The 15,042-nt window shown below is 39.7% G+C and overlaps 1 protein-coding gene across 16 annotated transcripts in view; it reads left to right on the top strand.

Moving 5' to 3' along the window:
* SNAP91 (synaptosome associated protein 91) overlaps positions 1-15,042 on the top strand; it is a 72,334-nt gene that overhangs the window by 44,041 nt on the left and 13,251 nt on the right. For 4 of the 16 annotated variants that reach the window (XM_026846397.1, XM_026846401.1, XM_026846399.1 and 1 more), the window contains exons 16-22: positions 5,319-5,426; positions 5,944-6,201; positions 6,409-6,486; positions 6,591-6,662; positions 7,060-7,143; positions 8,015-8,098; positions 14,084-14,221. In XM_026846397.1, the coding sequence (XP_026702198.1) occupies positions 5,319-5,426; positions 5,944-6,201; positions 6,409-6,486; positions 6,591-6,662; positions 7,060-7,143; positions 8,015-8,098; positions 14,084-14,221 (822 nt within the window). The remainder of the gene's footprint in view (positions 1-5,318; positions 5,427-5,943; positions 6,202-6,408; positions 6,487-6,590; positions 6,663-7,059; positions 7,144-8,014; positions 8,099-14,083; positions 14,222-15,042) is intronic. The other 12 variants (XM_026846398.1, XM_026846403.1, XM_026846402.1 and 9 more) reach the window with 12 other exon arrangements.

Below are 15,042 nucleotides of genomic sequence, written 5' to 3'. Positions count from 1 at the left end.
ATGTCAGAAATTACCTTTCTTTTCAACACTATACCAGCCCAGGTTAATGGAGAAATGTTCTGATTTACAAATATTAACATGTTTAAGATCACCTAACCACTGTATCTTTCTAGTTTTTTCTTCCTCTGATGCGTACTTCCAGCATGACAGGGGATGTTAGGAATTAGTAATAACTTACTTGCTGTCAAAACTGAATTCCAGTATGTTCTCTGTGTGATTTCCTAAAGACTGAAAGTTACCAGTTAGAAGTTTTAAGACTGACTTCAACAGACAGCTCCAAGATATCTCCAATAAAACTAATGAGAAGCTGTAAGAAAGGAGTACAAGTGCTACCTGCTCTTTAACTCCTCCTTTTACAACCATGGATAACAGTCCAGGTGCCACAGGATCAGGCAGTTCAGAAGCAATTTTAAGGTAGGCATGGGCAGTGGTTCTGGACATCACTAGGAGCAAGAGGGAGTCTGATGTTGGTTTCTTTCAGAAGCCTGTTGCAAAAGCCAAGGCCTGTGCTCATTAATACCCCTGCAGATGCACAGCGTGTGAAACTTCTGATGTGTAGATGCTGGGGTGTAGCCAATCTTGGATACAGCACTTTCAAATTGCATTATTAATTTAGCATATATACATGACTTAAAAAAAAAAAAAAAAAAAAAAGATTGTTAAATGGCTAGAAATCACTGTAAACTTGCAGTAGGATTGGAAAAACACCTACCCTTGCCTATTCTTCCAGTACTATAGCAGCAAGATGTACCCTTCACTCTTTTTTTTTTTTCTTCCTACTATTTTCCACTATTCTGTGCTTGGAAAAAATGGCTTCTACCATTTCGTGTCTACTTCCATGTTTATGAAGTGGCAAAGAGCTGGATGCTTTTAGTTTCTAGAGATTTAACTGATCATTAGATTGCTTAGTGGCACATGTTAAGAAGTGGAGCTGCTTTCATCCTCCAGTGGTGGAAAGAATTTTACTTTTGTAGTATCCAGACTTCCATGACTTGATTTCTTCTTTTAAAGAGAATGTGTTTTGTTGCTCAAATATAAATCTCCAGTGGATTGTATATTATATAAATACTGACTTTTTCCTGGAACACTTCAGGCTTTATTATTTACAGTAGCAGAAAACATCTAGTTCTTGAGAAGAAAAATCCTGAACACACTCAGCAGTGAAGGTAGTTTCACAGTGCCTTCAAGACACCGCCAGGCCAGACCCTTTTAAGATCCTGCAGTCCATTTTGAACTTCTATCTCTCTACTCATGGGGGCGTTTTGTTTCTTTTTTGTTTTGTTTTTGGTTTTTTTTCTGAAGCCTGTGCTGTCATGTGCCATACTAACATTTGTTGTTACTTTAAGTTATACAGTGCAGGAAACAGTGGGTTTTGGGTAGACGCTGTTGCTTTCTTAACTTTTGTAGTGCTAGGCATGCTTACGTTTAAGATTAACAAGTAGGTATTTGACCTTTGAAGTCTTCTAGAGATACAGTCTCCAAGGTCACCTTAACTTTTTACAGCTTGCCAGTTCTTAGTTGCTTTACACAGGTCTTTGAAGTGAGGTGCTGTAGGGGAAGGTACAGGAACAGTGATCTGAAGGGAAGGAATGTGAAGAGTCTTCAGGGAGTGGCTGGGTAGGGAAAGGAAGCTGAGAGCTGCGGGACAAAGGCAGCCAAGTTGATGGAAGAAGCAGAAGAGGAGACTTTGCAGCAATGACTGTTGACTGTTGTCCCGCACTGTACTGCTGGTACTTAAGCTGATAGGAGCCTGCATGCTGCCTATGACTGGGCTTTGTCTTTAAGAGGAAAAACAGCTCTGCATTATGTCTTCATCTCTAACAGTCTTGGAAAGCAGATGAGAAATGCAGAATTGATCCAGCACAGCCTTTTTTAAGAATTCAGTCTGATTAACAAGTAAGCTTTCAGTTACCTGGGTCAACTTGAAGGATTCCTTATCTTGTTTCTAAGATAAACAAGAGGAGGCTGTTTTCAAAGTGCAGTTGGAATCATTCCTGACATGGAGAAATGTAAAGGTAGAGGAAAGACAAAATATCTTGAAATGCCACGTATCTTGATAATAGATATTTGGAGATAGTATTTTTGGATACTAGTAACGTGCTCTTGAATTCTGTTCTGTGTGATTACACTGTAAGCGGTGCAAGTAACAAGTCATGGCAGACATTGAGCAAATATCAGTTATTAGGCATTCAGATAACATGAATCATAGGGAGGTGAACTATGCTTTTCCCTTTAAAGAAACTAAAGGCGAGGTGATCAAGACTTTTTGGCACTTGATGGCTAATGAATGTCCCTTATGCTGGAACATGGTAGTATAGGAAACCAGTGCTTATTTTAAAAAACAAACAGAAAATAAAATCCCATAATTCTTACAATTCTTTCCCAGCACTGAGTCTAGTGGTATATTTCTTATTAACTGAGGTGAGGTTCTCCATGTCAAAAAGTTATGAGGTGTGACTGAAAAGGAAAAAAATATGGAGAGAAAAAAATTCTTTTCACCTGTACACTTTAGTTCTATGATCTTTCCTATACTTGTGACTTCCCATAGGGTTGTTTCATATGTTGCATAATACATTATATGATTGTAAGTCAGCTGTATGTGTGAGTAATTTTTGTCATGTATTGATGCCATGGCATCAAATAAAGCCAAAATTTATTAAATTAAACAGGTGATTCTTCAGGAACAGTTATTTTGCTGCAGACAAGATGTATTGAAGCACTACTTCAGTGTTTCAGAACTTTAAAATGTCCTTGTTTGCACGCCATTTCAATAAGAACTACTTTTATTTAACAATTTAAGTGTTGCACAGTATATAATACATACCTATCGCTTCTAACAGTGTGAACCTGCAAAGGTTTTCAGCAACATCTTTTAAGTTTCCAGGCTCTCTATAAACCCAAGTGAGGATCATGTGCTACTTGATTCTAGAAATCGAAAGCTAGATTCACTTTTTGAAGCAGAAGGTGCACAAATTTAAGGCAGCGGCATAAATTGGGTAAATATAGTAACTGCTTTAAAGGGAGAAGATCTTTTCACAGTGCTGGATATGCAAATGTAGGGTTACTATACCAATACAGAGGAACAAAAAAGAAAAGTAGTGGTCTAATTTTTTTATCTAATAGAATATGCAGTACTTAAAATCTAGCATGACATGCAGAAATGGATAAAATTAACAGACGCCATCTGTGCAGGTGCAGCAGAGCCTTTTGACAGGCTTCAGAGAACTTGATGAGTATTAGCTTAAAAAAAAAAAAAACCAAACCAACAAACCCATGTTTTGAACTGTTGAGTTGTAGGGTCACCTGTTAAGATTGGTTTGTCTCTGTGCTCATATACGTTTCTTGAACTTCTCAAATTAAGTAATATTTTAAAGTTCTTAATACGGCATTTTTCCTTTAGATTTCACTACGAACTTAGGTGTTTATTCCACCTGCCGTTAAACCCAAGTATGATGCTAAAGAAAATGATAATATTTGGCAACAACGTTATTCAAAAGTGGCAATAAATAATAAAGCTGGTGCCAAGCAAGCTGTTCCCTTCCATCTACAGGCTGGAAGGAATTTGTGTCCACGCAAATTTCTATGGGTGTTGCACACAGAACTTCAGTAGTCTACATCTGGACAGGAACAGGTGTTACTCTGAGGCTGAGGTGGTCCTAGCATAGAACTAGTGACTAACTATGCATTCTGCAATCCCACTTCAGATGAAATCTGGAGTCTGTCCTTTCATGCTGGGAAGTAGGGTTGACCGACTTCTGTGTCTGACTTCCGCTGTTCTGAAAGACCCCAGGGTGACCCTCCATCTGAAAGCTGACCCTATAGAGCAAAAGTCAACACGTGACCATATGCATAGCATATTCTCAAGTAGTACAATTCAAAACTTCTCAGGTCTGTGTTGAATTTCTGGTACACAATGTATGCCAGTGTCTGGTATACGTAAAATACTGTGATGTTTGACTGTTGTTTTTTTTTTTTTACTTGGACAACTGCCATCCAGTTTTGTTGTTGAACCCTGTAATGTGAAAAAAAAATAGAATTATATTTGAAATGGCTTACTAGCAGGCCTTTTTTTGCTACTAACTCATTTTAATTCTATTGTACAAGACTATTTGGCTTTCATCCCTTCTGTTGAAGTTTCAATGCATGTTCTTTTGAGCTTTTTAGATTAACTGGCACAAACTTGTTTTTAAAATGGTTGTTTTCATTTTAAAATTGACACTGAAGCTAAAGCATGTTAAACTCTTTCCTGTACTAGCTTGACAGTGCAATTGCAATATTCCCCAATAGATTTTTGGTTTTTTAACTTGCTAACTTTGTAGCAGTAGAAAAATGGCATTTAAGAGCATCTTGAAGTATTTAATCTTAATTGCGGGGTGTTTTTATGAAGAAAATGCTTTGCCTATGAGGATAGTCCAAATGGCACTGTCCATTAGGACTACTTCATGGAATTAAGAGCTACAGATGGTGGTTTAAGCCTAGGAATAATGCTATAAAAGTTCATAGTTGGAAATTTAAACATACCACTTACCAAGTGGCAAACAAAAAAGCAGTCAAGGAAAACTCATGAGCAAGTTGTTCCAAAACCCTAAACCAGTTGTTTTCCCTGACTTGGCTGGTTGGCCTAGAGGTGATCCTAAAAGGAGAGACAAACTATGACTGGCCAGTAATTAAGATGAATATTCTTGATCTGTCAGAAGCAGGCTGAGTAAAGATAACCTATGCATCAGATTATGGCTTCAGAAAGATCCAATACTGTTAAGAACAAGTAAGTTCAATTTCTCAGATGTTACATGACTGACTTGGCTCAAAAACTAGAAACGGTAGATGCAGACCTCTGCCAGTGTAATTGGATTGTTATTCATAATGGTGCTTAAATTTGCAAAGCCCTATGCAAGTAAATTCACAGTTGCACATTAATCACGTGTATTACGAGCTTTGAGCATGCAAGTTTTTAATGTTGTTATTAACACCAACTTACTGCCATACCTCTGCTCTTTCTTCATTCGTTAATTTTGGGTAGTACATAAGCATGCTGCTCTGAACCCTTATACAATGAGAATAATGCCGCCTTTTACACTCAGTGTACTTCCTGTGGTCAACCTAAGAAGCTCCATCTCAAACCCTGTCTAGAACCTGCTTGTGTGGGGTTGGGGGAGAGACAAAGCATTTTGTGCTGCATGACTTGTCTTGCTGTCAAAGTAACAACATTCATGTTGTATAAGGGGATCTACCTGTGCAATTTAACTTGGTTCTTTTACTATATTTTTCTTCTCTTTATCCTTTTTCCTTTTAATTTCTGTTCTTAAACTGCACCCAAGATGCCTTTGCAGCTTCTCCTGGGGAAGCCCCTGCAGCAGCTGAAGGGGCAGCAGCACCAGCTACCCCAACCCCTGTAGCAGCAGCTCTTGATGCATGTTCAGGAAATGGTGGGTTTTATGTCATTAGATAGTCTCTTCTTTTGCTGTTTTTTTGTTTAAACTACATGGCAGTGTGTTTTTCTGGAATTTTCATGTTTGCAACTGGTCAAAACAAACCTTAGACTGAAGAGCATGCTTAACAAAACTGCCTGTTTCTGAGTCCCAGTAACTTTGTGCTTATTTGGTAGTGCTAATAAACGATTCTGTCAATGCTGTTTTGTAAGCAGTAACCTGCTAAACTGGATATTCTTTTGTCGTAGTTCTGTGTCTTTTTTTGGCCTTGTCAAACAGCCTTTAAAAGTTCTCCCCTTTAGCGACTTGACTGCTCAGTCTTTCAGATTGTTTTTATTTTGGAAAAACATAAGTAACATGTCTGGATAAGTAAGCTAGATGTTAGAGTGACATCCTCAGTGTGCGTGTGTGTGTTTGCAGTATGTGCATTGCCTGTAGTTGCTTTGTTCTTTATTTCCTCCCTCACTGATCCTAAGTATGCATACACATATATTTCCCCTCTCCTTTTTACAAGACCCCTTTGCCCCATCTGAAGGTAGTGCAGAGGCTGCTCCTGAGCTGGATCTCTTTGCTATGAAGCCAACAGAGACTGCTGTTCCTGTAGTTACCCCTACAACTAGTGCAGCCACTCCAGTTCCTGCAACAACTCCTTCTCCAGCTGCTGCTGTTGCTGCTGCTGCTACTGCTACTACAGCTACTGCCACTACCACTACTGCCACCACTTCTGCTACCACCACCACCTCCGCTCCTCCTGCTCTAGATATCTTTGGTGGTAATTTTGTTTTTAACTCTTTGATTCTGATGGATTGATCTGTAAGGAGTTCAGAACAAACAGATCCTTGTTGCATGCATGCTGTGTGCTAGGCTTTCAAACCAGAGAGCCTATTAACTCCAAATATGATGTGCAAAACTTGAAAGTTCTGCTTTTAGTCCTGCCTTTCAAAAATGAGTTAAAGACATGTTGTGTTCTTGGCCTTAGATTTATTTGAATCTGTTCCTGATGTACCTGCAGCACCTAAACCAGATGCTACTCCTAGCATAGATCTCTTTGGTACAGGTAAAGAGAGATTTCTTCCAATACTCTGCTGCTATGGTGCTGTGTAATGGTGTAAGCTGTCTTGAGTGATACTTACTTCTCGGTTTTTCTTTCATTTCTGGAAGATGCATTTTCATCTCCGCCTCATGGAGCTTCTCCTGTGCCTGAGAGTTCTCTCACTGCTGACCTCTTATCTGGTGAGTGCTTGTTTTCACAGGCCATCCTTCAGACTTCCTGGGTTTGTTGTTTTTTTCCAAGAGTAAATAAATAAATAAATACTTACTGCCAGTTTACATCTTTAAGCTGAAATACTAAGTTGTGGGTTTGATGCTTTGGTCACAAGATGTGTAGTTGCTGAAGATCCAAACCGTGAAGTGGCTGAAAACCCTTAATGAGCAATGCTTTCTTTAAAGTCCTGTGGGTTTCAGTTGCTGTGTGAGAAATGTAACATTTCCTGTTTGCAGTTTTGAAGACTGTTACCTGAATTTACCAACCCTATGGTTCTAACTCATTGAGCCCATGTGGCTTTGAAATATTTAGCTATCATTGTTGTCTTGCTGATACTAAATATTATTTATCCTATGCTTACTGCAGTGGATGCATTTGCAGCCCCCTCTCCTCTACCCACTGCCTCTCCAGCAAAGGTGGATTCTTCAGGTGTGATTGACCTATTTGGTGGTGGGTATTTTTCTTTCCTCACCACTTCAGAGTTTAATCACTTCATTTCAATTACCTTTGCGCTTTGCTAAAGCTGCGGGTTTCCCCTTCTCACAGCTTTTCTGTGTAGCGTTGCTGCTAAGACTAACATGTCCAGTTCTTTGTATTGCACAATAATGAACTGCAAGTAAGCTATCAGTACGGTCATTCTGTTGTCGTGACACTTGCCGTTGTGCCTTCAGTCATTGCATGTATGGCTCTTCCTCAGAAATCCAATGAATGTTTATTGTGGGGTTTGTTTTTTTTTTTTTTTCTTTGCAACTCTCCATGGTCATGTTGTTTCTCAGTTCTGTTTCTCAAAGCAGCTGGAGTTCTGAGGGGTGACTTGTCTCAAACTGGGTATCTGAATCGCAGGATCTTTGAATTCGACAAGGTGGAAATTAGGATGGGCACAACCAACTCTAGCAGTGTTGTAGAACCAGAATGTTGCTTAGACATAGTGAATTTTCAAACATTAGTGAAATATTCTTCTAAAAAGACAATGTGAGTCAGTAGGTTCTGGCTGAAATTACTCCAAACTCTAATCTGATGAATTCATCTCTAAGGGTCTTAACCCTCTCATTTAGAATGCTGTTGTTTGTATGGGTTTTCTGAGAAGAGGCCCAACTAAAGGAAAAGAGATCCAAGTTCTGGTTTGTTGCACCTCCTTTTTTTTCACCTGAACTTTGTGTCCATGTTACTGCTCTGCAATAAAGATGGCCAAGCACTTTCATTTTCTTCTTCTGATGAATCAAATCGTTATCCTTTTTTCATCTTTTGTTTATGATAAGTGGTGAATGGATGCGTTTAATATTGAACTCTTTTTACTTGATGCTTTCTGAATTCCCTTTAGATGCTTTTGGAAGTAGTGCTTCTGAACCCCAGCCCACAACCCAGGCTGCTTCTGGCTCCTCGGCTTCTGCGGACCTACTTGCTGGTAATAAAGAACTTCTAAAAGCTTCTTATTCTAAGGCAAAACTAAGAAATGGTCTTTGAAAATTTTTATTGGGTGTAAGTGGACTTCTGCAGTGGAATAAAATGCTTGTTCACAAGTTTTCTTAGTATTTTAGTTGTCTTAGATTAAAAATACAGTGATTTATAATGGAGGCACTATACTGAAGTACAAGTTAACTTATTTTTCTGTACTGTTCACTGATTAAGAGTGTATAGATAAAGATTCTTAGACTGTAGCAGTATTTAAGCAGTATTGCAGGCTATGCTACTTATTTCTTACTGGTAATTCATCTTTGTTTCTTGGTTGATTTAGTTGAGACATGTTACACACATAGATGTTAGGAGCTTAAATGAATGACTTGGTGGCAGTCTTGCATTTGACTGAGGAGAGTGGGGTGATGAGAGAGGGCTTTTCTGAGCACAAGCGCATAGAAGTGATCGAGACTGTCTCCTTATATGGAGTGAGATGAAGTCTCTGCTAGTGCTGAATGTGGCATCATTGTCACACCCTATTTCAAAGGTTGAGAAAATGTATTGTTGTATATTGCATCCTACAGATAAGCAGCTTCAGCTGAATTCTCTTTGTACTATTCTCCAAAGTTTGTGCTATACTGTGAATTTTAGTGACTATAATGATTGTGCTAAACAGTTGCAACTCTTCCCCATCCCAGTTGGAAGTTTGTAGAGAACAAGATCCCAGTATGTCTTCCTCAGTTTTAAAGGAAACTGATGCACTTCTGGTTTAAGGAAGACTTGGCTTACTTTTCCCCCATGTTTCTGAAAGGTGAATTTATCAGTAGAATGGGTGGGTAGGTTATCCTTCATGAGCTTCAAAGGTGGTTGTTAGCTTTGTGTTGTACCTTTGTGGCTTTAATTCTGAGCTGGAGTGATAGTCTGCCCTTTATGCAACTGCTGACCACTCTAGGTATGGTGGGCCCTGATGTCTGTTGCTGTCTGTATGTCTGACGGTGTCTCATGCCAATTTACACTATATCAGAAGTCCAACCCTATGTATGTTTTGCCTTTATATGCTCTTGAGAGGTCCTCCATTTTATGAGGAGTATATAATGTGAGGTACTGAGGTATCTGCTCTAAGGGCTGTGAGTTGATAAAGGTGGGTGCTTGCATGCTGAAGCCATCTCAGAAGAGGACATATTTTCTAGTACCTGCTCTAAGTATGGACATCTCTTAGTTGTGCTGCAGAAAGGTAGAAGTAGTCTAGATAATGATGTGTATGTCTCTTCTCAATTGGTTCCAGTGATCCCAAGCTAACTACTTAAAGTGGGACATAATGCATAAATGCATGGTAAAGCTTTAGTACAGGCAGCTTCAGGATTTTAAGGTAGAAGGCCACCTTTTGTTTTAATATTGCTTCAAGAGGTACTAGTCAGTCTATGGATAGCTTAATGCTGGAGATCAGGCTTTAGCTAGTCAGTTCTGAATCACACCAGTCATTTGCGGTTGTGTGTGTTATCAGGGGACTGGGTGCAGAGATGTCGCACAGAAGCTATTTCTGCTTATGCAAACATTACAATACAAAATATTTTGTCCTTATCTGTAATTAAGCTTAAATTCCAATACGAATTACTCTCCAGATGGCTTAAACTTCAGCAGTGTGTTCTCCAAATCTGATGAGTCACATTTAAATCAAAACCTAAATTATAAAAGAGATATTATAAGTCTAAATACTCAAGCAGTCCTGGAGCAGTTGGGGTGAATAGACGATGGTTGGGTTTTTTTTGTAATTCTATTTTACTTTTGCTTTGAACATACATTCAGAAGGGTTCCAAGTAGATTTAAAATGGTTTTGGCAGATAAAGAGAGTGTGTAAACATCACAGCATATTGCTAAGCATTTGTTCACCCTAGATAATGGCAGATGTATAGCCTGCAGTGTAATCCAGTTTTAAAAGTGTCCAGAATTCATATGGTGGCTGAAGGCTTGTCCTTCATGGTTTATGAGCGTTTGGTTGTACTGTTTATATGCATAAAGTTGCGTGTCTACTTACAATGCATTGTTGCCTTGAGTGTTCTGCTGTCAAGTAAGGTTTTAGTCTCTTCTTGACTCACTGGAAAATATCATAGAATTTTTTTTCATGCTCTCCTAAGCCTCTCAGCAGACAAGACTAGAACTGTGCTGATAAATAAGATAGTCTCGCCATTTTCCCTTCTAGATCTTTCTGTCCAATTAAGCTGTGTGCATGTGTATCCCAGTACGTACTCTAATAGCATGTTCTTACAAGAAATCTTACTTGAACGTGTAAGTAAAAGCAACCTCAAAACCAGGCAGTTGGGGATGTCCAGACAACACATCTAATTTAGTTGCTGCTGTTTCTGCAGGCTCCTTCTGGGTCTTGTGCAAGCTCCAGACAGCTAGGAGCTTAATCTGTTAAGGCATTTTTATGACTTGTGTTTCTGATGTTGCTGTTAAATTGCACAAGGCTAAATGCTATGGAATTAGAACCAATCATCATGCAAACTGCACCTGAAGCTGAGGAGAACTCTCTTCTTTAGCTGGAGAAACAGACACTTTGTGGGACTTTGCAGAAGTTTACATAACTTTCTAAACAGAATCTTAAAAATGGTTATTAAGTTGTGCCCTGCTGCAAAGCTCCTTGTTCTCCCTCAAGAAATGAAACAGATTTAACTGAGCACAGGATCTTTAGATGGCTCCAGTGCTTTAGGAATTTCTGCAGTCAACTGCCTTTGTCATCTCTGTATCTTGTCAGTCTGCTTCTGATCTGATTCTTTGGAGATTAATACTTTTTTTTTCAGATAGCTGAATGCATGGAGCTTTGCCTTGGGACAGGTGATGAACTAGGACAGAGCTTGTATGTAATGATCAGAGAACAGGCCAGGATTTGTGAAGTTTTAGCAGGTGTCTGCTGCAGACCACGTGATCAGGAAGAGGTAGTAGAAGAAGCCTTTTTTAGGCAGCTGGAGAAAGCCTCTCTATCACAGGCTTTGGCACTCATGGGAAACTTTAACCACCATAGTATGTGCTGGAAAGGCAATAGGGAGTGTGTTTGGGTACAGGTAATCCAGGGGGCTTCTAGAGTGTCTTAGAGAATCTCTTGATGTGTATGATCAAGACGTACCAGAGTGAGTTCAGTGAAGGACCACTGAGGTGGTGACTGGTGCACATGACATACAAGAAGTGTCTGAGAACTGAGTCCATTCAGCTTTTAGAAGAGAGGGAAAATGGGAGGCCTTATAGATACCTAAACTACCTCAATGGAGGATACAGAGCAAGCTAGCCGGGTGGTTCTTGGAGGTGCACAGCAACAGGAAAAAAGGCAATGTGGGTGGGAAATTCCCATTAAACACTGGAATTTTTTTAGTTTTATCATGAGGATGGTCGGATATGATAACAGGCCTCCCAGAAAGGCAGTGAAGCCTCTCTTCTTGGAGGTGTCAAGGACAAACTCTGGGCAACCTGATTTGATTAGACTGGCTTTGAGCAGGGTGTTGGGCTGACTGAGCTCCAGAGGTCCCTTCGAACCTAAATTATCATGTGATAAACCCGCTTCAGGAACAGACCTTAGAGTGCTGAGGGCTGGTCTCTGATCCCAGTGCATTTGTCCAAATTCAGAATTGCCATCTGTGAGTGTGTGACTTGCTCTGGGCTAGGATTTGGGTGATGAACCCTGAATTAGGCCTAATAAACATGAGAAAGCTCACACAGGCTTTTGAAATGCTCTTTACTTTGGACTGCAGAAAGCAGGCTGCTCTGCTTCCTGATCCTGCTTCCCTGGCTCCAGCCAGTGCTGTTGGTTGGTAGCATCTAAAGGGACCGGTTTAAGTTATGATTTGTTTTCAGTCATTGCCTACAATCTGGCAAGCTTCAGAAGGAAGACATAATTTGAGGTGTTTCTAATCAGGTTGTATTCTCCTGGAATTGTAGTGCATAGTCAGGTTCGCAGTCCTCTCTCAGCTGTGTCTGGGGCCGGTGTATTTGTTCATATAGTCCAGGCGTTCCCGTTGATGGCACAGCACTCTTGTTTCCCTACTGAGGGTTTTGGTTTGAATACACTTGGCTACTGCTAACTTGCTTCTCTTCTAAAATATACATCTGCTGTGTAAATGAGTCTGATGCTTGCATCAAGCATATGTGTATAAATTTCTCTTATTCTTTCAACACTTGTTTGGTGTTTAGTCTTACTTTGTTCTCTGCAAAAGCAAAGTTTTGGGGGAGAGTGAGATCTATCAGTAACGATACAATTGATGGTCACAATTTGAGCACAAGTTCTTTGTTGAGCTGTAACCCCTCTCATAGTTAAATGTCTTTCAGATGCTTGATTTCATAGCTGGAAAATGTGCTCTTGTCACAGTTTGTAAGATGTCTGCATAATGTGCTGTAATCTCTGTACCCTGTGACCATGCAAAGCAGTATGGATAAAAAAGTGGTTAGAAAATCTTCAGAATTTTCTTTATTTTCCCATCTCTAAAAAGCTGCCTTCCCCACTGATCTGTTAACTAAAGAAAACTGAAGAAAGAAGAAAGGAATTCGTTGACTGATTAAACAAGAGTGGTACAAACTATCTCAGTAAAAAGACAGAAGGTGGTAGTTAGGGTTTAATGTAAATAGAAGATCTCTTCTAAATTGACAAGTTGTATTTGATAGTTAATGTCAACAATGTGACTGTTGGAGTAGCGAGTTTGATTTTTTCAGATTCCGCCCACATGAAAAGATCTGTATTTACTTTGGGTGAGGATAGGACTTTAAATGGTCTCTACAAATTGGAGAAAATTGTCTAAAGGAGTAATTTCAAATGAGTAAATATTCAAGCTTCTGTCCATAGGCAGCAGTGATTAGCTGGACAAATAAGGACAGTACATAAGGCAGGACGTTGCCTGAAAAGGAACTAAAGGCAGTGGTAGAGTGCTGGCTTATCACTGTCTTGTGTTCAGCTGTGGCAAACTAATTCACTTCCTGCTCTGATAAAGGGGGGAAAAAAAAAAACCAGCCTGCAGGTTATGCAGAGTAGTCTTCCTGCTGTATTTGTGTAGTCGCAGTTGGAGCACTGAGCTCAGATCTGATCCTTTCTGTGTAGGAGCAGCTGGGAAAAAACAAGGCTGAGAGACTGAAGATGTAGTATAGAGGTCTTGGACATAACTGTCAAGAAGAGATTGAGTAAGAGGAATATCTTGTAGACTAAAGTGAATTGAGAAAGTGTCATATATCTGTTCGCATTTTGATGGGGGTCTTTGCATATTTAATCAGTTTCTAGAGTCTGTAGATAATACAAATAAGCTTAAATTGAAAGAGATATCAATTTATAGAGGGCAAGGAAGGGATTTTAAGAATAGTCAAGCATGGGAGCGCATTGCTTACAGGCTGGAGAATCTCCATGATTAAGGTTAATGTATATATTGTAAACCCTATATTTACATAAATAAACCCTGCTCATGGAGATTCTCTAGCCTGCAAGCAGTTCACTGTGGATGCTCTTGATCCTGCTTTGGCATGTGAGTGGAAGAGGCGGCAGCTTGAAGACATCTTGATGAGGGAGACTAGGATGTTTTAAGATGGTGAGAGAAGCTAAACTGAATTAGTAAAACGCTGCCTTCTGAAGTAAGATTCCAGAGTAGTTGGTGATCATATGCTTTTCTCGAGTTTGTCCTCTCTTTCTGAACTAGTTCTTGTTTGTTGTATTCTGCCTGTGAGATTACTTACCTAGAATAATAGTGTGTAGTACTGGAAGAATTGTGTTCTCTACTCTGTTGGTCTGCCTTTGAAGAAATCTAAATAATAAACGTTAAAAGTCTTTATTGGTGACTCTCACAAAATCTTAAATTTATGGGTCATACTTGGTGTACCAAGTGTGCTTGCATAGTACTGAGTTATTTACAATGATCTAGTAAGAATTGTCTCTATCATTCTGCCTTCTGTAGACTGAGGTTTTGTTAACCACATCCCAACAAGACTGATTCTAATCTCCACACCTCTCTTGTCTGGCTTTTTCAAGGCTTTGGAGGTTCTTTTATTGCTCCCTCCCCATCACCGTCCCCAGTCACTCCAGCTCAAACCAGCTTACTACAGCCTAACTTTGATGCAGCTTTTGGAACAACAACTCCAACGACTGGTAGTTCATTTGATGCATCAGGTGAGCCACAGGGTTTCTTCCTGTGAATTTTCTAATGTGTTTTATGTGTTAGATGAATGAATTACATATTTAGGCTCTGAATACAAGCAATATCAGTGATTTCCCTGTTCCTTCTGTCATATCCTCCATCTCATCTGAGTGGGACATGACACCTTCTCTGCTGGAAAAACTCAGGGTGGTGGTTAGGCTGGTGTACGCCCAAAAGTTCTCTGTACCCATTTTTTATTCTACCATATCAGTAAAAACCAAAATAGTGTGAACATCATCCTTGCATGTGCTTGATTGCATGAATCAGGAGTTATGCAAGAAGAACACTGTTCTGTAAATCAAGTATGTAGGCAAGTCATCCTCCTGCTGCTGCTGAAGCTGTTCTTGAGCTTGCATGGCACCTAAAGGTACACAAAATGGAGACTGAGGTCATGTTCTTTGCCTGACTATAGGCTTAAACTTTTGTCACTGCTATCATTTTGTTTGTATCTCTTCCATTCTATATTTTCCATGCTGGGTCCTTGCTACAAACTTAAAATTGGTGAGTTCTTCAACTGTACAAGAAAAAAAGGTTGAAGTAATACTGCTGCTTGGTTATTTGGTTGCTTGCCAGTGCACATGCTACCCTTTCCTGTTAACGTTAGCATGTACCTCAAATACAGATCAGAAGATAGAATGCTGGCATGAGATGTACCAGACGGTTTGACTTCAAGGGATCTAAAAAATGAACTTCTGAATTAGATGGCTGGATTAAGGAAGCTAGCTCTGTCAGTGTGGATTGTTCTGGTTCCTTCTGATCTCATAAGATGTTAGTAGGCTTCCCTGATGCCCTG

This window comes from Athene cunicularia, assembly GCF_003259725.1.
Source record: "Athene cunicularia isolate RWA chromosome 3 unlocalized genomic scaffold, athCun1 chr3_part1, whole genome shotgun sequence".
In the NCBI taxonomy this organism is placed as follows: domain Eukaryota; kingdom Metazoa; phylum Chordata; class Aves; order Strigiformes; family Strigidae; genus Athene; species Athene cunicularia.
This window is presented reverse-complemented; position numbering and strand designations above follow the sequence as displayed.